Source organism: Canis lupus, chromosome 9, assembly GCF_011100685.1.
Source record: "Canis lupus familiaris isolate Mischka breed German Shepherd chromosome 9, alternate assembly UU_Cfam_GSD_1.0, whole genome shotgun sequence".
NCBI classification, from domain to species: domain Eukaryota; kingdom Metazoa; phylum Chordata; class Mammalia; order Carnivora; family Canidae; genus Canis; species Canis lupus.
The window spans coordinates 46,715,141-46,739,581 of NC_049230.1; the positions used below are offsets into that span (position 1 = coordinate 46,715,141).

The window sequence follows — 24,441 nt, forward strand, 5'->3', positions numbered from 1 at the left end:
TAGGAAAGCTCCCAAGGCAGCCTTCAGGTTCCCAGCTACCTCCAGGAGAGGTAGGCAGGTTCTGCCCTTCCACCAGCCTGACAGAGTGGCTGATTCCAGGGTGCCCCCTTGCTTCCCTAGCACAGCTCTCACTCAGTCTGAATACTTGGGTGGGCATCCTGGGGAAGAACTAAACTGGAGACAGCTTTAGAGCAGGTTCTGCCAGAAAACCCATTCTGTCCTCCTCTGCAAGGGTCCGTGGGTGCTACCTTCCAGAAGTTCAAGCTTCATACTTTCCCTACCAGGGGCTCTGGCAGGAAATGCCTTTAAAGTGTTGGGTGCTCACCGGTAAGGACCTATCAGCTGGGTAGGGGTCGGAGAAGCGGCTTCAGAAGAAAAGGGGTCCAGCCGCTAGCCGCTAGCCCCCCAGCCCGAGCCTCTCCTTACAGGAAGGCTCGGCAGGAAGGGCGGCCGTGCGGGGCGGGGCGGGGCGGGGCGGGAGGGGAGCTGGAAGGCCCAGGGGTGCTGAGTGCCGCTGCGTTCCTCTCGTAGGCCCGCCCAGCCTTCCCCCTCGCGTCCCACGATTGTCAGCTTTCCCGGGACAGGGCGCGACCCTGCAGCGGGGCGGGGACGAGAGGAGCGTCGGTACCGCGCGAGTCCTCCTCTCCTCTCCTCTCCTCTCCTCCGTACCGCGCTCTCTCCGGGCCCCGCGGCAGAGCTCCCTCGGGGGAGGCGACGCGGCCCGGCTGGGGCGCGCGGGAGGGCTGGGGGGGCTGCGGCCGCCTCCGCTCGGGCCCCCCAGCAGCGCTCCTGGCGGGACGCCGGGCCGGCCTTCGCGCCCCCCGCCCCCCCCCCCCCCCCCCCCGCGGCCGCGCGCCTACTCCGGCTCCCCGGGAGCGCTGGGCGGGCTGGGCGGGCTGGGCGGGCCGGCCTGGTCGGGGGGCTCCCGGGGCGGTGGCTGGCGCGGGCTGCGGCCGCTGGGCCGCGGGGGCCTCCGGGCGTGGAGGAAGAGCGCGGGGTCGGGCATGGGATCGGCGTCGTCCAGGGCGCGGGCCGCGCGGTCCCAGGCGGCCCAGTCCCGGCCCGGGCCCTTGGCGGCGGCCTCGGCGGCGGGCGGGCGGCGGGCCCGCTGTGCGCGGCGGCGGGGCCGGGGCTCGGGGGCCGCGGCGGCGGCGGGGCCCGGGCGCGGCGCCTGCAGTCTCTGGCGCGCCGCGTGCAGCTGGCAGGAGAGGTAGGCGGCCGCCTCGGTGTGCTTCTGCAGCTCGGTGCCCAGCACGGTGGCGCGGTGGCTGCGGCGCCGCAGCTCCTCCAGGAAGCGGCGCTCCTCCGCGCGCAGGCTGCAGCGAAGCGCCGACACCAGCGCCTCGCGCTGCGCCACCTCCCGCCGCAGCTCGGCGTTGGCGGCCGTCCGCGCGGCCAGCTGCGACTCGAGCGCGCGGCACTTGCTCTCTAGCTCCCGGTTCGCCGCCTCTGGAGAGGGGAGGAGAGAAGACAGGTGACGGCCCCCGCCTGGCCGACGCCGCACCGCTCGCCGGTCCACGTTACCGAGCCCCGCAGGCCCCTGGTTATCCGTTCTCCCTCGCTCTCCCTCGCTCCCGACCCGTCGGCTACGCCGCCCTTCCTCTCTCGTCCGCGGGGCCCCTGCGCCGATCTGGCCTCTCTAATTCTTCAGGTTTCAGCCTGAACGTAAAAACCCTCCCTGCCCGTTCATCCCACCCACAATTGTTTGTGGGACCCTTACTGTATGCACTGTGTTAGGTGTTGGGAGACGTCGTGGATAACGAAACATTCCTCGTGAAGCTTACAGCAAGCGTAAGCGGGAGAGGTAGCGTCCGGAATCACAAATGCATGTGAGGTTGCATCTGTGACATGTGCCAACGCCATGACTAATGACTAACAGGATACTGTGACCTAATCAGTCTTCTCGGCAGAGGAGCCACTTAGGCTAGCAGCAGTTGGAAGAATGAGTTGGAGTTAAGCAGTGAAGAGGGAGGCAAGGGTGCTTTGCACAGAGGAACAGTTTGTGCAAAAGCCTGTGGGTAGGAGAGACATGCAAGAGGGCGGGGCTGGCAGACCTACCACTAGGGAAGGTGGGCAGGAAAGGGGAATCAAGTAGGTCAGCACCTTGCAGTTTCTTTCCTAGAGCAGTTGTTACCTCTCGTAATTTATGTATGTTATTTATTGTTTGCCTTTGCCTGCTGCGTTGAGTTTCAACACTGGGTACATACTGACCACCCAGAGAGCTTTAGAATATAGTTTCCTGCGCCCTAACAAAGACCAGATGAATCAGGATCTCTGGGATTGGACCTGGGAACTGGCGCTTCTTCAAAGTTCCCAGATGATTCTAATGTACCTACAGTGTTGAGGATCCCTGCCTCTTGGATCATGAGCTCCATTTCAGCAGGGAACAAATCCTGGGATTCACATAAGTAAGTGACTGTAGAGACAGATAGCTGAAAGGTGACAAAAGGTAGGCAAAAGGTGACTTAGGCAAGGACATGGAAATCAGTGTCAGGGGGACAAAGAAATGAAGCTCTCAAACCCACTGAGAAGATAAAAACCAGGACGTTGGGCTATATCTTTTTTTTTTTTTTTAAGATTTTACTTATTTATTCATGAGAGACAGAGAGAGAGAGAGAGAGTCAGAGACACAGGCAGAGGGAGAAGCAGGCTCCATGCAGGGAGCCGGATGTGGGACTCGATCCCGGGACTCCAGGATCATGCCCTGGGCTGAAGGCAGGAGCTAAACTGCTGAGCCACCCAGGGATCCCCCATTGGGCTATACCTTAATGTCAGATGACCCCAGAAACTCTTTCAAAGGAAGGATAGTAGGTGGGTTGAAGGTTGCTCTTGTTACAGATCTGGTATTTGGGATGTAACCCCCCTTCCTCCCAGCACTGAGGCATAAAGAGGTTGCCCACTTTAGGCAGTGGGCAGAATTCATTCAAATCTATAAATGCTTTGATCTTTACACACGAATATGCAAATATTCAAAGCAATCTCAACATTTTACCTTAAACTCCCAGCTTTGTCCATGCCTAAGTTTTGATCATGTATGTAGCTCTTGATCTACAATCTGCACGTCAATATGGCAGGGAGTCCACTCTCTGCTAAATCCCTCCTGGCTAAGGAAGACTACATGGTGATTCATTTGAAATTAAGCATTTTACTGAGTCCTTTTCCATGTCTTGCACCTTGAGACAATGGATAACACCCAGTCCCAGTTCTCAAAGATCACCTAATTTTGGTGATTAAGATCTTAACAATGGAACCCCTCCTTTAAAAAAATTGTTTAATTGTACCAAAAAACAAATAACAAAGTTTACCATCTTAAGTGTTTTCAAGTGTACAGTTTAGTAGTTCTAAGTAAAGTCACATTGTTGTGTAACAGGTCTTTAGAACTTTTCTGTTTTGCAAAACTGAAACTCTATGCCCACTGAACAACCATCTCCCCCTCTCCATGTTATGGGTGAAGTAATAATCAGTAAATAAATATTTTAGTGGAATTGCTACAATGGCAAGAAGTTATGCTTTTGTCAGATGAAGGATTTGCTGATGTGCATGTGTTTCTTTTTTCTCCTCACCTAGATAAGTTTCCTTGAAGTCATGCACTCCATATTGCCATGGTGTTGATCTCAACATTCGGCATCTTGGAAGGTGTGGACTGATCATGGAAATCAGTTGAGCAAGGATGGGAAAGATTAGGGAGAGGGACACCCGCGTGGCTCTGTGGTTGAGCTTGAGCGTCTGCATTTAGCTCAGGGCGTGATCCCGGAGTTGTGGGATCTGAGTCCCACATCTGGCTTCCTGCAGGGAGCCTGCTTCTCCCTCTGCCTATGTCTCTGCTTCTCTCTCTGTGTCCCTCATGAATAAATAAATAAATAAATAAATAAATAAATTTTTTTTTAAAGGAAAGATTTGGGAAATGAGTCATAGACCAGGTGGACTTCCTGTATACCAAATCCTCCAGCTTTCATTTTCCTACTTGGACAGAGACATGGATACAGGGTATGGTGGTGCCAGTGCCGGTTGTTCATTGCATAAAGCCACCCAGATGAATAGGCAAATGGAGCTGACATCCTGCACTCTGCTCAAAAAGCTGAGGAGTGGCTGTCCCCCAAGTCTGGCCTGGGGGCAGAGAAGGCTTGGGTCCTACTAAGTGGTGGGAAAAAGGTGACCTGTTGGGCCCCTATGGCATCTCCCCACCAGTCATCCTTCTCTTACCTTGCTGATGAGACTGGGCCTCTCTCATCTCCAGGTCACGAGTCAGTTCTAGAGGGAGAAAATAAAAGGCAGTTGTATGTGTGTGTGTGTGTGTGAGAGAGAAACAAAGAGACAGAGAGAGAGAAAGAGAGGGAGGGAGATCATGGAATCACGGAACAAGTGGCAATAATAGCATCCTTAGAAACCATCTAAACCACCTTCCATACCTATTTTACTGCAGTCCAGTGAGGGGAAGAGATGAAGAGAGGTGCAAGGCACCGCCTAAGCCTGACTGGCCTGATTGTAAGCCCAGAGATTTTTCCAGTGCAAGCACCATGCGTTCATGTGGAAGTTAGTTCAACCCTTGTGGGACTGAGGAGCCCGGCTTGCTTTGGGGGCTCGGGGGGTATTTGCTCCTTCCCCGCGGTGATGTACAAATGTCTAACATGACAACCAGCCAGAGCCATTCTGGAGGGACCCCTGTGGTGTGGGTCCCACAGCCCCTTCAGGGTTTTAGTTGGTGAATGTGAGAAGGCTGCTTGGGGACACTGGAGGGAAGTGGATATTTACCAGTAGGGTACGTGCATTTCACTATTTTCACAGCCAGCGCTGCTGTGCCTGTGTTATTTTCTGAGCATCAGCCCTGCTCCTTTCCAAGCCCTGTTTCTGCTATATTCCACGAGGCAGGGAGAGGGGCCTCACGGGGGACAACGCCCCCTGGTGGCGGAAGGCCCACAGGATGCTTGGCTGGCGCTGAGGGGCGGGGTCCGCTCGCTGAGGGTGCGGGTGCTAGAGGTTTCCTCCTGGGAGCCGCAGCCCAGCCACCACCCCTGCGCCTGCCTGTCTTCCCAGTACCCATTCCTTACAGCCCAGAATGCCCCATTCCCTCAGCCAGCTGAGTCTAATCATCTTTTCAGCCTCACCCCAGCTCCCCCAACTCCACCACCGCTTGAGAGCTGGGAAAGGACTGGGAGGGAGGCCGGCAGCCGCTGGCAGCAGAGGGCACCTCCTCAGGAGCAAGTGTGTGTACCTGCAGGGATGCAATCTGGTGCCTAAAGGGAGGACATGTGAACCTGGGAGTGGGATAAGGTAGCAAATCTCTGGGATCAATGCCCGACAACACCTACAGAGTCTAGCCTTGCGGCCCCTCTGTCTGCCTCTCCTCGCTGGCTCTTCCCTTGGGAGGCCAACTGTTGTTAGGAGACCAAGAGCCAGGGTACCTGGGCCTTTTGTTGTGACCTGAGTCTGAACCTCCTTCCTGGAGTCCCAGGGAGGACCCTGATGCCTCTACTCTCCAGGGCTACCTGGAGCCAACTTGGCCCCTCCTGCAAGGCCCCGGAGTACCCCAAAGGATTTGGCTCTGCCACTAATTCCCAGTGGGCTGGTTTCACCTTTAACCAGGGAAGTTGGGGGAGGGGAGATAGACTCCTAGTTGAACTCCACTCCCCCATCCATCAAATCTCCCTGCCCATCTTCTGGCAAGAATCCCTACCTTTAGAAGACCATGCAGTGAGGTCAGATACCCTGTGTGACCTTGGGTCAGTAACAATAACTCTCTGAGCCTCAGTATTCTCCTCTGTGAAATGGGAACAAAAATCACACCTGCCTCTTAAGGGGCTGTTGCTAGGATTAAATTAGAGAAAATAAACGGAGGGTCCAAACCAGGACTAAGTCAGTGCTGAATACATGGGCAGTTCTTGTCATCATCCAGGCTGCCCTACCACCCAGAACACTCCCATCTCTTAAACCCCTTCAGTCTGAGTGGCACCCCTTTTTGGCAGGCTCTTTCTGAAGCCCTGCCCACTTGATTCCTACACTAGTTCATCCTCTCTCCCATCCCCTTCCCAGCTTCTGAGTCCCTGTTTATTTTACACACACACACACACACACACACACATATATATATTTAAATATTTTATTTATTTGAGAGAGGGAGAGAGAGCTCAAGCAGGGAGGAGGGGCCAAGGGAGAGCCCACATGGGGCTCAATCTCAAGACCCGGAGATCATGATCTGAGCCAAAATCAAGAGTTGGATGCTGAGTCGCCGGGGTGGCTCAGTGGTTGAGCATCTGCCTTTGACCCAGGGCGTGATCCTGGGGTCTTGGGATCAAGTCCCACATCAGGTTCCCTGCATGGAGCCTGCTTCTGTGTCTCTGCCTCTCTCTCTATGTTTCTCATGAATAAATAAATAAAATCTTAAAAAAAAAAAAGAGAGAGTTGGATGCTCAGCTCAACCAATTGAGCCACCCAGGTACATATATATATATGTATATATATTTAAATATATATTATATATATATTTATTTATTAAAATATTTTATGTATTTGAGAGAGAGTGTGTGAGTGAGTGAGCGAGAGAGACAGAGAGAGAGAGAGCACAAGCCAGGGGAGGGGTGGAGGAAGAGGGAGGAGCAGGGACACTGATGTGAGGCTTGATCCCAGGACCCTGAGATCCCGAGGCAGTCGCTTAACCTACTGAGCCACCCAGGCATCCCTACATTTTTTAAATTTTATTTTACTTTTTAAAGTAGGCTCCATGCCCAACAAGGGGCTGGAACTCATGACCCTGAGATTCAGAGTTCTGTGCTCTATGGCCTGAGTGAAGCAGGCGCCCCTCTGAGTCTGTTTAATCTCCTTGAAAAAAATCTTCTTTGTTCCTTTCCCCTCTTCACTCCTCCATCTCTTGGAATAAGGGCTTTATTCAGTTATTTCAGCCCCAAGAGTGGATGCTCCAGGCCAGCCTAGAGTTATTTTTATCTCCTTAATCAATAACCAAGAGACTGCAGTTCCATACCCAGCTGGGCAAGGTGGTGGGGGCTGTTGCTGCCTATTACACCTTCTTGGGATCCTGACCTATGTCCTGAGTGGAAGGACCCAGGTCTTCAGAATTAGGGCAAAGCAAAAAGAAATTAGGGCAAGAGCTGTAGGGTTTAGGGCACACTCATTCTGATTTTCCTTTAATGTTGTCATTAGAGGGATCCCTGGGTGGTGCAGCGGTTTAGTGCCTGCCTTAGGCCCAGGGCGCTATCCTGGAGACCCGGGATCGAATCCCACGTCAGGCTCCCGGTGCACGGAGCCTGCTTCTCCCTCTGCCTATGTCTCTGCCTCTCTCTCTCTCTCTGTGACTATCATAAATAAATAAAAAATTAAAAAAAAAATGTTGTCATTAGAATGAAAAAATGGCATCAGGCAGAGGTGAGTCGGTATGGGCTGTCCCTACCCCCTGGGCTGGCCTCTACTGCCATCCGGGCTTCAGGGAGATGGCAGGGAGCCTGGCCTAGGAATGTAGAAGCTGAATCTATATATGGAGCCAGAGGAGGGTGTGGTGGCTGAGAGTCAGGAGGACCAGCTTCTCATGCCACAGAGTGAGAAGCCAGGCAGGTCACTCAGTTTCCTTCTGAAGAATGGGGAGCCTCCCATGAGCAGAGGCTGGAAGGTAGGTAGAAGTCTGAGCATCTTGGGAGAGAATGTGCAGAAAGCTGCAGAGGCATGCACAGCTGAGAGTCTGGAGCCCTGGGTGCTAATCTTGGCTCTGTCACTAGGGTACTGAGTGGTTCTCTCTCTCTCTCTCTCTCCTCACTCCGGGTCTTAGTTTACCTTGTATAATGAAGACTTTGAGCTCTTCCAACTGACACATTCTATGAGTCATTGAATCTAAAGGCTGCACTTGGAGACTCAGCCTGGGTGAGCACTTGGGCCAGAGCCCAGCCTCTGAGACGGCCAGGCGGCTGAAGCCTGAGGTCCAAGAGCAGAGGTCAGGCCTGGGATTTGGCTTCATTCTTGGTGCCTCTTTCTGTCTTGTTCACAAATCTAATCAGTTGCCAAGTCCTCCCTTTCATCCTGTCTCCCATTGGTCTTCCCCTTTCTACCCCTATCATCTCTCACTGGACCGTTTCATCAGCCCATCACTAGTCTCCTTGCCTCCCTTCCCCTCTAATTCATCTTCCATACAGCTGCCGAGTTTCATAATATAGCATGATGCTATTCAGAAACTTTCAATGGCTCCCCACTACCCTGGGAGAGCAGGACAAACTTGTTAGCTGTCTTGATATTTGTGGAGGTCTTCCATGATCTGCCTCCCCCTGCCCACCCCTCCTCCTGTCCCCCTCTCCCACCTCCCATCCTCCAGGCCTCACCTGAACAGCGTTTCTGCAGCCTCAGGATTTCCAGGTGCAGGTCTCGCAGCAGGGCCATCTGCTCCTTTTTCAGGAAGCTGATGTGGCGTTGCACACTCTGGATCTGATGCTCCAGGGACATGGTATCCATGGCAACCGAGGCCTGGGCCTCACCTGGGGGGAAGATGATAAGGTAAATCCACATCTCGTGGGCCCATCTGCCCTCAGAGATCCCCCGCAATCTGGGCTCCTATTCGCACTGCACTCATTTCCCCTTAAGGGTCACGAGTGTGTTGTCAGGGAAGTATAATTATTCCCATTTAACAGATGAAGAACCAGAGGCCTGGAGGGAAATGGTTGTACTCCCTTGCCTGCATATAACTTTAGCCTTTCTGCTTCTCAGAGAGGAACACAAATGGAGCAGCAAAGTCAGTGAAGAAAAATAGAGGCAGGTGGTAGCCTGCTCCTTAACCAGCTTTGGGCCAGCTTTCTCCCTCTCTGGGCTCTTGGTTTCCTCATGGCTAACATGAAGATGTTGTGGAGCATCTTGCCAGCATCCTACCAGCATCCCAGTCCAAGGGTGCCCACCAGCTGATAGATCAGGATGATAGTTAGAGCACACCCTCCCCTAGTTCAACTCTATTTCTCTGACTTAACCTTAACCCAGGACTCTGGGCTCTAGGTCACAGAGGAGGAAGATCTGATGAGTATTTTACCAACACCAACTCTATGGGCTGAAGGCAGGTAGCAGAGTCCCTTTTTAAAAGGGGAGTGTGGGGGGGTGCCTGGGTGGTTCAGTGGCTGAGCATCTGCTTTCCACTCAGGTCGTGATCTCAGAGTCCTAGGACTGAGTCCCGGGATTGAGACCCACATCGGGCTCCCTGCATGGGGCCTGCTTCTCTCTCTGCTTGTGTGTCTGCCTCTCTCTCTCTCTCTCTCTTTCTCTCTCTCTCTCTCTCTCTCTCTGTCTCTCATGAATAAATAAAATCTTTTAAAAAATAAAAATAAAAGGGGAGTGGGGTGGCATGCCTGGCTGGCTCAGCTCATAGAGCATGCAATTCTTGATCTTGGGGTTACGAGTTCAAGCCATGTTGCGTGCGGAGGTTACTTAAAAATAAAATCTTAGGGTAACCCCCGTGGCGCAGTGGTTTAGTGCCGTCTGCAGCCCGGGATGTGATCCTGGAGACCCAGGATCGAGTCCCACATCAGGCTCCCTGCATGGAGCCTGCTTCTCCCTCTGCCTGTGTCTCTGCCTCTCTCTCTCTCTGTGTGTCTCTATGAATAAATAAATAAAATCTTAAAAAAAAAATAAAATAAAATCCTAAAAAAAAAGTTAGAAAAAATAGGAGTGGGAGAGGGTGATAGGGAGACCCATGCAGTGAATCCATGGTGGACACATAAGACACTGTGAAGGGAGGGCAGCTCTGTACCCCTGAGTCTTTTTTTTTAAATATTTTTACCCATTTATTTGACACACAGAGGGGGAGCACAAGCAGGGGGACGTAGCATGCAGAGGGAGGAGAGGGAGAGAGAGAGGGAGAGGCAGACTCTCTGCTGAGCAGGGAGCCCGATGTGATGCAGGGCTCCATTCCAGGACTCTGGGATCATGACCTGAGCTGAAGGCATACACTTAACCAACTGAACCACCCAGGTGCCTCTGTACCCCTGAATGGCTTTGCAGTCCCCCCCCCCCACCTCACCCCCCCCGCCCCTTGATCCGATCCCTTTCCCAGGAAGTCCCTACTGTGATGATCACTGTCCTGGAGAAGCATAAGCAGAGGGCAGAAATAGGAGGTAGAGTTCATGCCTTTTTTGCCATGGACTCCCTGAGGTTTTTTTGTTTTTATTTTAAAAAAAATTAAAAAAAATTTTTTTTTAAATTTATTTGAGAAAGAGTGCATGCTCATGCACACACATAAGCGGGGGCAGAGCAGGGAGAGAGAAAATCTTCAAGCCAACTCCCCGCTGAGTACAAGCCCAACATAGGGCTTGAATCCCATGACACTGAGACCATGACCTGAGCCGAAACCAAGAGTCTGACGCCAACTGATTGAGCCACCCAGGCACCTCTCTCCCTAAGCTTTTGAAGGAACTGTTTCTATCTGCCCAAGGAATTCCCTGGGCAGTGGAGAGAGAGGCCAGGTGATGGACAGCTCTTTTTGGCAAATGTTCCCCTCCAGGTTGACTTCGATGTAAATCTCTGCAAATCCAGATTTTTATATGTAGGATCACATCAAGCATGTGCACCTGAAAACCTATATGTAGGATCACATTAAGCATATGCACCTGAGATTCATAGGTTGCCTTCTTGGGGTGCATTTCCTATACTCCCTAACTCAACCAAAGAGGTCTTTCATTTCAGCAGGGGGTGGCCCTTTGGCCTGTGGGAACCGTTGGCTACATTTACTGACCATCTGCTATGTTTAAGAAATTTATACATATTATCTTACTTTTGCTAACTACTTTTCTTTCTTTTTTTTCTAAGATTTTATTTATTTATTCATGAGAGACACACGGAGAGAGAGAGGCAGAGACACAGGCAGAGGGAGAAGCAGGCTCCATGCCGGGAGCCCGATGCGGGACTCGATCCTGGGTCTCCAGGATCACACCCTGGGCTGAAGACGGCGCTAAACCGCTGAGCCACCGGGGCTGCCCACTAACTACTTTTCAGTAGATATTACCACCCTCATTTCTCAAGTAAAGAAACTGAGACTCAGAGCTGAAGTGACTTGTGCCAGGTCATGTGGTCAGTAAGTGGTGGTAGACCCAATTCTCTAGCTGCATCTTCTGAATCCAAAGTAGGTTCCCAATATTCATAGTGAGAACTGGGTTTGAATCCTGAGTCTTTCAGTTACCTGCTGTGTGACTTTGGATAAGGAAGTTGACCTCTCTCAACTTTTTTCCCTTCTCTGTAAAATGGGGCTAATAGTGACAGTCTAAGGATAATTGTGAGAATTAAATGAAATTAAAAAGTGCAGAGCACTTCTTCTCTTGTCTGCCTAGTGTGCAAGTAGGTTAATCCTTAGCTTGATTTGTTCATTTATTCATTCATACATTCAACGATCTATATATTGCCAACTGTGGGGGTGTGGGAGGCACAGTGATGAGCAAAACAAAATTCCTGCTCTTGTGGAGCTTGCAGGATGAAGAGAATCAAACAAATAAATAAATGCATCAAACAAATAATAATACACATAAGTATACAATTATAATCTGTGAAAAGCACGATGAAAGAAACATACAGGGTGATGTGGAAAACTATAATGTGGGACCTGTTTTAGATTTGGGGTCAGAGAAGGTCTCTTGAAGGAAGTGATCTTTTAAAAAAGATTTTATTTATTTATTCATGAGACACAGAGAGAGAGGGGCAGAGACACAGGCAGAGGGAGAAGCAGGCTCCCTGTGGGGAGCCCCATGTGGGACTTGATCCTGAGACTCTGTGATCATGCCCTGAGCCGAAGGTAGATGCTCAACTGCTGAGCCACCCATGTGTCCAAAAGGAGCTGATTTTAAGCCAGAACTCTGTGGCAGGCAGAATTCGAAGATGGCCCCCAAGATTTCTAGCTCCTGGTATAGATACACTCTCTTTCTTGCTGGTGTAGGTGTTGCTTGCGTAGTCTTTGCGTGGGGGGCGGTTTGGGGGAGTGCGTGGGAGGCCTGCGTCAGGAGGCATTCCTTCCTTCTGCTTCCTTCCTTCGTTTCTCCGTCCTTCCTCCTTCTTCTCTCTTTTCTTTTTTCTTTCTTTCTTTCTTTCTTTCTTTCTTTCTTATTTTATTTATTTATTTATTCATGAGAGACACACAGAGACACAGAGAGAGGAAGAGACACAGGCAGAGGGAGAAGCAGGCTCCATGCAGGGAGCCCAATGTGGGACTCGATCCCAGATTTCCAGGATCAGGCCCTGGGCTGAAGGCGGTGCTAAACCACTGAGCCACCTGGGCTGCCCCACTCTCCCCTTTCTTTGAGTGTGGATGGGACTCTGAATATGATGGATTTCTCTTCCGTGATTAGAACATATGACAAAAGTGAAGGGATTTTGCAACATAATAAAGGTCTCCAGTCAATTGACTCTGAGTTAATCGAAAGGGAGATTATCCTGGGCAGCTGGTTCATAGGGCCCGTACTGAAGGAAAAGATCTGAAGCCTGAGAGAAATGATGCTTCTGGCCTTGAAGGAGTAAACCACCATGCTGTGAGGAGCCCAGGAGAGGCTCATGGGAGGAGGCCATGAGACCTGAGAGAGGCTGCAGGTAGCTAAGGATGGTTCTTGGCAGACAGCTCACAAGCAATGAGGACTGCTGTTTTACAGAAGTCAATTCTATGAACTCTCTAAGGGATCTTGGAAGTGGGTCTTTTCTCTAGTTGACCCTTCAGATGAGAATGCAGCCAGCCTTAATTTCAGCCATTTGAGGGCCTTAGCAGAAGACCTAGCTAGAATGTGGCAGACTCCACATCCTCAGAAACTATGAGATAACAAGTTTATGTTCTTTTAAGCCACTTAGTTTGTGGAAATTTGTTATGCAGCAATAGAAAACTAACACAGACTTGAAGGAGGAGTAGGAATTAGAATAATAAAGGGAAGAGCATGCTAAATAGGGAATAATACTCTGGGGTAGTGTACTAGTACTAGCTTACATTTATTCGGCGCCTACTGTGTGCCAAGCCTTGTGCTAAGTGCTTCACATGGTGTTTTGGGGGAACTGAAACATTGTCACTGCTGGTGAGGATTGAAGTGTCAGTTATTGAGGCGGGGGGAGGGGGGTTGCAGGAAGTGAGGTTAACAAGAGAAGAATTCCATAGAGTCTTGTAAACTATGCTAAGAATTTTGGATTAATACTAAATGAATTGGTAAGTTATTTAAGAATTTTAAGCAGAGGAGGGACAAGATAGGATTTGCATTTCTAAAAGATCACTCTGGCTGGTGTGGTGTGGGGAGGGCAGATTAGAGGGGGCAGAGTGGATGTGGGAGGTGAGCTGGGAGAGTGGAGCAGTGATCTTGGTGCGATGATAGAGGCCTGGATCAATGATGGAGGTGAAGACAGACAGAAATTCCAGGTGTATTTTGGGGTAGAATTGTTAGCATGTGCGAGTGGATTAAGTCATGATGACGGGGAGGGTGAATGTTCAGGATGTCTCCCAGTTTTCCTGTCTGGGCAACTCAAATATGTAGGCACATTTGTTGGCTCTTTCTACATTTCTTCATCTTTCACATTAGACCTCTTTCACAGTGGACCTCTTCTCTAATCTATAATCACTCCCTAAGTGATCTTGTCCAATCCTATGGCTGTAAATACTATTTATATGCTGACTCCTGCATGCTAGACTGACTATGTAACACCTCTGTTTGGATGTCTAATGGGTCTCTCAAATTTACAAGTCCCAATGCTGAGCTCTTGCGATCCATCCTATAAACCTGCTCTTGCCCACTGTTCACCATCTTGATAAGTGGCACCAGTTTTTGCCTATTCACTCAGTTGCTCAGGCCAAGAACTTAAGAGTTATCTTTGATTCCTCTGTTTCTTCATATGCCACAGCCAATCCATCTGCAAATCCAGTTGTCTCTACCTTTGAAAATGTGTATGCTCTATCCAATCAGTTCTCACTATTTCCATTGCTGTCACCCTTGTCCCAGCTACCACCAGCCCTCTGGTATGCCCTGCAGTAACCTGCTCCTTGTCTGCCATACAGCAACTGGGGCTCCTTTAACAAGTCTGATCATGTCTCCCTGCCCCCCACTCAAAACAGCTTCCCATTACACTTAATACTGAATCCAAAATTCTTACCAGACTCTTTAAAATTGCCTCTGGCTCTGTTTGCCCTCATCTACTACTGTTCTCCCACTGCTGACTCCCTCCCAGCCACTCTGGCCTCCTTACTATTTCCTGAATATGCCAAACACATTCTTACCTCAGGGACTTGGTATTTGCCATCCCCTCTTCCAGGAACACCCTTTACCCAGATACCCTCATGGCCCATTCTTCCCCTTCATTCAGGATTCTGTTCAAATGTCACTTCCTCAGGGCCCTTCTCTGATTACCTGATTTAATATAGAACCCTCTCTCATCCTCTATTCCCTTAATCTGCATTGCATGAATATATTATATTTTGCTTCTTGCTTTTTTTAAAATATTTTATTTATTTATTCATGAGAGACACAGAAACACAGGCAGAGGGAGAAGCAGGCTCCACGCAGGGAGCCCAATGTGGGACTCGATCCTGGGATCCCGGGATCACACCCTGAGCCAAAGGCAGATGCTCAACCACTGAGCCACCCAGGCGTCCCTATTTTGCTTCTTGTTTATTTCCTCTGCCAGAGCATGGCAACACAAGATGAAGGACTCTGTTTTGTTTCCTCCCGTTCCCTAGTGCCTAGCACAGCATCTGACAAATAGGATATACTCAGTAACTACTCAGTGGAGTGCACAAGTGAGTTCGTGGAGCTGGGGCAGATGAAGGAGGAGCAGATTTACAGAGAAGGTAAGATCAAGCCTGAGACATGTTAGATTCACCATACTCAAGGAAACGTTGTTAGATTCGCCATACTCAAGGAAAACATTTCCATAAACAAGGAAACATGGATCTCAAGTGGGAAGTCAAATATCCTGGTGCATAACTTAGGAGAAATAGATGAGCTATGTCTGTGCTATTGTGTAACTGTATTGGGATGTGTGTGCCTGTGTGTCTGCACATGTACCTGAGACTGTGTGTGTTCTCGAGGAGTGCATCTACGTATACATGCATGTGTGTGTGGGGGGTGTCCTGCTTTGTTTGTGTCTATGTGTCTGTTCTGTGTGCACCTAGAGGGCGAAAGCATGTGGGCCTCTGCTTATGATGAAGAGAGAAAATGTCTGTTCCCAGCCTCTGAAATGCAAGTGTTCTGAAGAGAAAAAGCTCTTTCCACACAGCCCTGGAGACTGGACCTTGGCCACGGTGAGAGGCTGAGCCAACCAGCTGTTTCTGAGCCTTCCCAGAAGGACTTGAGGATTTGCTTCCAACTAGGCAGGCTGCTCTTCTCAGGGCAGAAATTTGGGTCACAAACGGTCCTGGCAGATATTTTTTCTTACACATGATTGTGTTATTTGTTTGGGGGAGGATGGGAGATGGATTGGGACGGGGAACTACAACACAGTGCTCTCACGTGTGGCTGTCACACACACTTCAGAAGGCCCAAGCCAGGAAAATGTCCTAGAAATGCCATAGATGTTTGCATAACAACGCAGTCCTACAACTCTCTGGCTTGAGAAGAAGCTTGTGCCTTCTCACAAGGATTTGGTCCAGATCCGTGGGAGCAGTTGAAAGGTAGGGTTATCACCTTTGTCTTCTGCCCACATCCAGCTCATAGATGCCCAGCTTCACAGGTTACAGTGAGAAGGGTCCGGGCAGTCCAGGTGACTCAGTGGTTTAGCGCCACCTTCGGCCCAGGGTGTGATCCTGGAGACCCCGGAGTCCCACATCAGGCTCCCTGCATGGGGCCTGCTTCTCCCTCTGCCTGTGTCTCTGCCTTCCTGTCTCTCTCTGTGTGTGTTTCTCATGAATGAATAAATACAATCTTAAAAAACAAAACAAAACAAAACCAAAAAAAAAACAGTGAGAAGGGTCCCTTGCCTTTGTGCACTGTCCTGACCACCTCAGAGTTTGTATCATTTCTGCTGCCCATCTTCTCCTGGTGCTCCTAGTTTTACTTTGTTTTAATTTTCTAGTTTGATGAAAAATGCTCATTAAAAAATTGTTTATTTAAAAATAAAAAAAGGAGGGCACCTGGGTGGCTCAGTGGTTGAGTGTCTGCCTTTGGCTCAGGTCATGATCCCCGGGTCCGGGATGGAGTCCCACATCAGGCTCCCTGTGGGGAGCCTGCTTCTCCTTCTGCCTGTGTCTCTGCCTCTGTGTGTGTGTCTCTCATGAATAAATAAATAAAATCTTTAAAAAAATAAAAAAATTTAAAAAGGACCTGTAACACAAGGTTCAAATTTATAGAGTTAATTCCAGTACTTCTGACATACCTCTTATCTGTCTGAAACATAAAATTCTGGCACTCTAAGGCTTGGGCTCCTGGTCTCTGGAAACGGCCTCACCTCTTGCCTATCTTTTTGGAGCGTCTGAGTACCCACTTTTCTTTCCAGCTATCTGATTCCGACAGATATGGCAAATGGGAAGTTGTAGTTCTTTCCCCTTTCCCCTTATTATGGTTCTTTGGGTTGGAAAAACCACAGAAAATGAAGACTCACATAGCACTCAGGCTCAGAGGGGTCTTTGGGATCATCCTAATTAGTGGTTTGCAAATCTTGCTTTATAGAGCCCAAAATTCTGCAGAGGGGTCTCAGAAGTTGCCAAAAATGGTTGGAGGCACAAGACAGGGGCTTTGCTATTTTTACCTCTCTTTATTTTGATGGGCTTGTACATACAAATTCATTGGAGAGAAGGCTTCTGCTAATCAAAAGTCTGAAAACCACTTTTATAGCTCAGTCTTTCCTTGGGTGGCCAACCACTCCCCTTCCCTTACTCTGCCTAGTGTCTCCTGGCCTCTGCTGCCCCATCTCACCCTCAGGCAGACAAAGTGGCTGGGAGAGGAAGCAGAGCTTTCCGCTTGTGTGGAGTTTGCATTTTCCACCACCCCTCACTCCCTGACTGCTTCTCTTGTCCCAGTTTCAATTTCATTCTTAGTGTTTCTTTTCTCTTTGGGACTGGAAGTATTTATTGAGTCAACAAATATCCTTGCACTGTTCTGAACATTCAATATCCACATTTTGTTAAAAAATTTTAAATACGCCTTCTTGTTTCAGGGAGAAGGTTAAACTCATTTTTTATCATTTTTATAGCCAGGGCAGGTATAGATAGGACAGGCAATGGTAATACATGAATAAATGAATTATGTTATGTTACGTTATTTATTTATTTATATTTAGTCATTATTCCTCTTTACTACCTGACTCTAGGCCTGGGGTTAGAGGTAGAACTCAAGATATCTTTCTCAAAACCATCTAAATCTAAAAAAAAAAAAAAAAAAAAAAAAAAAGATATCTTTCTCAGATATGGAGGCACAGGCAATAATATTTAGGATAATCATCAATGCACAGGTAATACTACTTATATAACAACAATGAATGGCTGGCGCTTCTTAGCATTTCATACATATTAACTCATTTATCTTTATAACAACCCTACACTGAAGGTTCTATTAGTATGTCCACTCTGTATATGAGGAAACAGAGGCTCAAACAGGTTAAGTACCTTCCCTAATATCCACAACTATAGTGGCTGGCAACTAAGAGCTCCACACTGGGTGCCCACCTGCATTAAGGCCTTCAAATCTAAGCATGGTCCACATTTGCAGTCTGATGTCCTCCTCTTTGGGATTCTCCTTTACACTGCTCTCACAACAAACTCTCCTCATAAACATGGATGGACATCCCAATACCCTATCTCTGCCTCCTGAAACCTGACCCATCCTTCAAAGCACTTCTGAAAGGCTACCTTTATTACCAAGCTTTCCCTGACCCTCACCAAGTTGGGATGACTTTCTTTCATCTCTGTGTTTCCCAGGTGTCGTTATGCTATGTATCACACTTCAATCTCCCCCAACCTGTGTGTGTGTGTGTGTGTGTGTGTGTGTGTGTGTTTGTGAGACCTGGCTTCTGCTCTAAGCTATAAGCTACCTGAGGGGAAGATCTTGTCTTTTTATGGAACAGATGTACAATGAATCTTGGTGAAATTGGGAGAATGAGTTGAGTGTTACTGGGAATCACCAGAGCAAGTAAGTGCATATACTAGAAAGTAATGCCCCTCACCACCACCACCCCCCGCCCCCACACCCAAGTCCTTGGCTCTCCTGGAGACTTGTCTTGGGAACAAGAAGTCAGCTTTTGACAAATGTTCGGGACTCTGCAAGGTGGGCTCACCTGGCCAGTGGTGGAGCCACCTTCTAGAAGGGTCTTGTGATCCTCCCCACTCCATAACCCCTCTCCCCCTGTTACCCCTAGGCTATGGCTTCTCCTCTCCATTGAAGATCTCAGGACAGCCAACCTCAGCAAAGCTGAGGATCCAGAGACACGGGAGTGGGATGTATGAAGAAACTGGAGCACCCATTCCCTTCAGTCTGGTGTACTGCTTGATTATGCCTCCAATATGACTCCCAGAGAAAGCCGATGGGGAGATGGAGACTAAGGACGATGGGGAAGAGGGGTACCAGGGAGGGAGGCCAGGGAAAGAAGGCAGAAAGATGTGTGTGATGGGAGGTGGCCGGAGGTGGCGGTGGCTCGACCTCAGGCCGCTCTGGACTCTTCGCCAGGGCCGGTAAGGATCTAAGTCCGGGCGGCGGAGGACAACTTCTGCCAGCAGCCCGCGGGTCCTGTCCGCCTCCCTCCCCGGGGAGCGGGAGCTCGGGCCTCGCTGCTCCCCGCCCAGGGCCACCCGGCTGCTCACCCCCACGCCCACCGGCCTCCTCACCTTCGGGACCTGAGGGAGCGACGGGCCAGCGGGGCCCTGGGTCCGGGCCAGGCTGGGTGGGGGAAGGCGCTCTTCTTCCCCGCGCTAGCTGCGCCCGGGGTTCCGCAGCACCCGCTCCGGCTGCGGCGCCATCAGCTGCTGCGAGGATGCGGAGCGTCGGGCCGGGGCTCCGGGGGGCTCCGGGGCGCCGAGGGGGGTCCGGGGCGGGCTCCAGGCGTAAACACCCAGCAACGTGACCGGAACTGGCGAACGAGCCGTAGGGGGAGCGGTGGGGGGGGGGGGCGGGAGAGATAAGGGGGGAGGGGAGGGACCTGGGACTGGCGGGGAGGGGCCGTGGGCGGGGCGGGGGGGAGGGGAGGCCGGCGGCGCGCAGTCGGGGGAAGGGGAACCCCAGAAGCCCAGGGAGCCAGGCCTGAGGACCCCGGCGGGCAGCCCAGCTCGGGGAGCTGGCTTTGCCTGGGAGCTGGAAGGGAAACCCGCGGAACCCGCCAGCTACTTGGCGAGCAAGGGCGCGGCGGGCGGATCAGCACCGCGGACAGAGCCCGGGCCGGCAGGCCGCGATCTGCTCCGCCCCTCCGCCCACCCACTGGCGTAGCAACCAGAGCCGTGCCCGCACCCGCCCAGGGAAGGGTTGCGGGGAGAGCTGACCCGGGGTCAGGAAACTTATTCTGTGCTAGTTGGCAGTGAAGCCGCCCCGGACCTCTCACTACCTGTGTGACCTTGAGTGAGTCGCATCACCTCTCTGGGTCCTAGTTGATAAGACATCATCTTTCCTGTGAGGGTCCCAAGAACCAAGAGACCGTCCTCTATAAACTCGGAAGTCCAGAACATTGGTATTGATACGTTTTCACTGCACATGGGTGACTTCTGGAGTTGGGCTTCTTGGCATCTAAGTCTGGCTCTACCAATACCTTTCTCTTCCCTGGACCTTGGTCTCCTGATCTGTGAAATAGGATAATGATGTCTATGCAATCCGTAAGTCTTTGAGTTGTTGTGAGGATGAAATAAATTAATATCTGTAAAGTGCTTAAAACAGTGCTGCATGCTCATTAGGCATTCATGCTCATGATGGCAAGGGTTAGGTAGCAATGTGTGAGAGGTAGGTGGCTCAGCTTTGGGTAAGTCATTTCCATCCCTACCCTTAGGGGACAGAGGAAGGGTCTGAGGAAATTCAGATTAAAGGGCAGATCTGACTTTTCTCACACCATTGCCAACCAAATATTCCATCCCCTGACCTTTTGGTCCAAATACACAGAGAAGTCCTCCATCTTTGTCTCCAGAACTGGAAGACTCTGGCAAGTGGGCTTTGGAGAATGTTTTGGCAACTCATTGGCCTCAAGGGCACCCTGCCTTCTCTGCCCTCCCTGCCCTTCTCAGTCAACTTTTAAGCCTTAACTGGACTTGGGTGTCAATAAAGAAAAGCTTTCGTTGCTCCCAGAAGATTATAACCCTTAAAAGGGTTGAAGAAATGACTCTCCCTTAGGTATCTTGACAAATGGAATTCCTGTTTTGTTCAAAGGCATCTCAAATCCCACTCTGTAGGAGTTCTTCTAGCTGTGCCTTGGGTGGTCCCATTTCATCTTGTCTGCCCTGAGGAAACCCTTGAGAGAGGAGCAGAGAGGCCAGCCCAGTGCTGCTTCTTAATGCCTTGCTATCTCTGCAAGGGCAGTATTCCTGGACGGTATACTATGTGTGTCTCCAGCAGGGCCATGGCTTCTGATGAACCATCAGTTAATCAATGATTTTGACTAACCATCAATTCTGAGGAAATAAACCCTCAACTTCATAATATATTGGCAAGAAGGATAAAAAATATATTTGGTATCCCCCAAAAATGTGTGGTGTGAAGGAGCCTGAAAACCTGGGCTTTCATGCCAGCTCTGTTATTTACTAGTTACTATTTGCTTACTTACTTACTCATAATTCTGGACAAATCTCAACCTCTCTGAGCTCCAGCTTCTCGTAAAATGGGGAAAGTAACATCAACTTTGCAAACAGGATCATTGTGGGAGTGAAAGTATTTTGTAAAGGGCGTAGAGATGGGGTTGTTATGACCACGTCCTAGACGTTTTTCTCCTTGATCTGTATTAACAGATCCTAGGACTTTGGCTTTTCACCAACTAAAACAAACAGTCCTGCCCTGGATATTTGTCTGAGGGGTAGCCCTTTCTCATGGGAAGTGCTAGCCTTGCTCTAAGGAGCACTTCTTGTAGAGTCCTATAGTGGGCTAAGCAATCACCTGGGCACGAAAGGTGAGGACTGTCCTTAGGGCACTTGCAACATCTTTGGCAACATGTGCAACAACAAAAGATGTGCACAAAGCACCCATCAAACAACTGAAAGTGATGGGCAAGCAGAGCTGAGAGAGCACCATGTGAAGACAGAGCTAGGGCACTTTATCCACATAATCTCATTTAAACTGTAGAGAAATCTTATTGGAAAGATGTAATCCATTTGTAGGTAGAGAAAATGAGACTCAAAAGAGGTTAAATTTAACACCACCCAGATGGTAAGCAGTGAAGCCAGGATTCAAACCCAAGCCCAGTCAAGGCCAGAAGTAACTTTGTTAGGCTTCTCAGTGAGAGCATGAATCCAGCTCTGGAGGAAGGCACCCACAGTGTTCATGAGCTTTAGGAGAAGCTGCATACCAGCTAAAAGAATGAGGTCTGGGCAACAGAGAAGGCCTAGAAGTTCCCTTCATCTCTTTGTGACATCTTAGGATACTGTCTTTCTGAGTTCTGTTTGAGTAACAGCTCTGTATATATGGGTCAGTGTCCTGGCAGGGGACAGAGGGCATAGTTAAAATGGATCATTTGAAAACAGTTAAGGGCATACTTACAAAGCTGTGGATGGAGTTTAGGGGACAAGATATAGGTAGAGCTGTTATCATCCCTAGGCCTGGAGAGACAAGAGAAGGCAGTTAGGGGAACTCAGAAAGGAGGCATATGGGGAGAGAACTGTCTAGGAGGAGCTGTAGCTTTCCTTAAACAGAATCAGCTGACCCATGGTGACCTGGTGGGTAGGGAGCTGAGGAATATGTAGACTGACCTCACTCTCCTCCTGCCTCCCAACACCCTGCTGGTGCCTTTTCGAGCCAATCTCAATTAGCAGCCAGAAGTTAAGGGAGGCCACTGACATTGTCTATACATGTAGACTCCCCAGGGAACAAGCAGGGTGGAAAAAGATGGGGAAAGTTTCTGGAGGGATGAATTATCTGGCACAACATTCCTTATCAGCTTGGGTCTCATTTCCTGTTCTCTGCCAGGCCACTGCCCATTGAATACCCTAGCATTGGTGGGAAACAACACCACCTTTCTGTCCAACAGAGAGGTAGATGACTGCGTTACAGGGCAGACTCTTTTCTTCAAAGACCCTGGCCATACTATCCTTGCTATTAAGATCTTGGAGCCCCAAACACTACCAAACCTGGGTCCCTTAGGATTCTGCAGCTACAAAGATGGTGTGTAGGGGATTCTGGATGGGAAAGCTGGCCAGAGGTCATGTGGGTAAGCCTCTTAGACAGCTCACCTTCCCAAAGAAAGATCAAACAGGACCAAGGCTGCCCTCTCCCCAGTGGTGAAATGCCTGATTTGGACAAAATGGTCCCTAAAGTCTCAGCCCTGAATTAAGTCTTCAATCATTCCTAAACTACTAGCATGGCAACAGGAATGAGCCGTGTGTGTGTGTGTGTGTGTGTGTGTGTGTGTGTGTGTCTATCTTAGATCACAATTTGGCCTCAGACAAGTCCTGTCTGCCTCAACCTTGCCTACATTATCCTCCATCTAAGGCAGAGAGATCAGGAGCTCATCCAACAGGTATCATTGAAGGGAACCTCAGGGGTTCTCCTACCTGTGTCTCAAATCCATCATTTTAGATCACATTCCATGATTTTGGGCAACTAGCTCCCAAATTCTTTGGTGATCTAGTGTAGCTGTGGCTCCCTCTTTCCTTTATTTTTCCCTAGCTTTATATTAGCTTTTTTTTTTTTTTTTAAAGATTTTATTTATTTATTTGAGAGTTCTAGAGAGAATATGAATGGGGGGAGGGGCAGAGGCAGATGGAGAAGTAGGCTCCCTGCTGAGCGGGGAAGCCCAGCTTGGGGCTCAATCCCAGGACCCCAAGATCACGACCTGAGTTGAAGGCAGCCGCTTAACCAACTGGGCCACCCAGGCACCTCATGATTTATATGAACTTTACCACGCATTATGCTCTTCATTTTGCCTTAAAAGTACCACTTTCTATAGCCAGTTCTTTTCAATACGTTTTATTAGATAAGAATTAGAATTACACGTCAGAAAGATTGGGAAATGGATGCAGGAACAAAAATGGCCTATAATCCTACTGTCCTAATGCAACTAGTATCATTTTTGTGAATTATCTTGTAGTATTTTCATATCATACGCATGATAATTCACCTGGCTGTTTCCATGCTATAACTATCTGATTTTTTTCACCACATTGGATCATAACTTTTTTTTCATATTTCTTTTTTAAATATTTTATGTATTTATTCATGAGAGAGAGAGTGTGTGTGTGAGAGAGAGAGAGAGAGAGAGGCAGACACAGGCAGAGGGAGAAGCAGGCTCCATGCAGGGAGCCCGACGTGGGACTTGATCCCGGGACTCCAGGATCACACCCTGGGCCGAAGGCAGGTGCTAAACTGCTGAGCCACCCAGGGATCCCTTTTTTCATATTTCTGTGTAGTCTTTATAGTTTTGCAACCTCTTAAAGGTAATTGGCTATTTGTAGTTAGTTTTTGTCTTTTATTTGTTAGAAATAAATTATTACTTGGGGCACCTGGATGGCTCAGTGGGTTAAACGTCTGCCTTCTGCTCAGGTAGCAATCCCAGGGGGCTGGGATGGAGCCTCCCAACATCAGGCTCTCTGCTCAGCCAGGAGTCTGCTTCTCCCTCTGCCCCTCCCCTTGCTCTTGCTCCCTCTTCCTCCCAAATAAATAAATAAATAAAACCTTTACGAAAAGGAAATAAATTTTTACTTTAAAATGATTGTTTAGGGATCCCTGGGTGGCGCAGCGGTTTGGCGCCTGCCTTTGGCCAGGGCACGATCCTGGAGACCCGGGATCGAATCCCACGTCAGGCTCCTGGTGCATGGAGCCTGCTTCTGCCTCTGCCTGTGTCTCTGCCTCTCTCTCTCTCTCTCTCTGTGTGACTATCATAAATAAATTTTAAAAATAAATAAATAAATAAATAAATAAAAAATAAAATGATTGTTTAGGGGGTCGCCTTGGTAGCTCAGCATCCAACTGTTAAGCGCCCAACTCTTTTTTTGCGTAAAGATTTATTTGTTTATTCAGGAGAGACACACAGAGAGAGGCAGAGACACAGGCAGAGGCAGAAGCAAGCTCCTCGAAGGGAGCCCGACATGGGACTTGATACCTGTACCGGGACCACACCCTGAGCCAAAGGCAAATGCTCAACCGCTCAGCCACTCCGGCATCCTAAGCGTCCAATTCTTGATTTCAGCTCAGGTCTTGATCATAGGGTCATGAATTTGAGCTCCATGCCCAGTGTGGAGCCTATGTAAAAAAAATAAAATAAAATAAAATAAAATAAAATAAAATATAAAATATAAAATAAAATAAAATAAAATAAAATAAAATAAAATAAAATAAAGGGATCCCTGGTTGGTGCAGCGGTTTGGCACCTGCCTTTGGCCCAGGGCGCGATCCTGGAGACCCGGGA

General features: G+C 49.4%; 1 protein-coding gene and 2 long non-coding RNA genes across 4 annotated transcripts; 2 read left to right on the forward strand and 1 right to left on the reverse strand.

Moving 5' to 3' along the window:
* Positions 1–856: 856 nt before the first annotated feature.
* On the reverse strand, positions 857–18,949 carry CCDC92B (coiled-coil domain containing 92B). Its single transcript, XM_038548536.1, has 4 exons — positions 18,740–18,949; positions 8,319–8,471; positions 4,204–4,251; positions 857–1,449 (listed from the first exon to the last, which is right to left on the reverse strand). Exons 2-4 carry the CDS (start codon positions 8,446–8,448, stop codon positions 857–859), a joined length of 771 nt encoding a protein of 256 aa, XP_038404464.1. The 5' UTR covers positions 8,449–8,471; positions 18,740–18,949.
* On the forward strand, positions 1,747–10,824 carry LOC119873338. Its single transcript, XR_005364788.1, has 3 exons — positions 1,747–2,408; positions 8,392–8,490; positions 10,783–10,824. It is a non-coding gene; the product is annotated as an uncharacterized LOC119873338 (long non-coding RNA).
* On the forward strand, positions 13,090–18,711 carry LOC119876658. Of its 2 annotated transcripts, none has more exons than XR_005364787.1 (3): positions 13,090–13,144; positions 14,663–14,773; positions 18,274–18,711. It is a non-coding gene; the product is annotated as an uncharacterized LOC119876658 (long non-coding RNA). The 2 variants fall into 2 exon arrangements; XR_005364786.1 differs by lacking the exon at positions 13,090–13,144 and adding an exon at positions 13,188–13,351.
* Positions 18,950–24,441: the final 5,492 nt, after the last annotated feature.

Excerpts from the sequence above, each read along its gene's own strand:
- CCDC92B (XM_038548536.1), bottom strand. The coding sequence starts at position 8,448 with ATGGATACCATGTCCCTGGAGCATCAGATCCAGAGTGTGCAACGCCAC. Across the intron at positions 4,252-8,318 it reads GCTGCAGAAACGCTGTTCAG|AACTGACTCGTGACCTGGAG; the intron begins GTGAGGCCTGGA and ends TTCTCCCTCTAG. Across the intron at positions 1,450-4,203 it reads GGCCCAGTCTCATCAGCAAG|AGGCGGCGAACCGGGAGCTA; the intron begins GTAAGAGAAGGA and ends TCCCCTCTCCAG.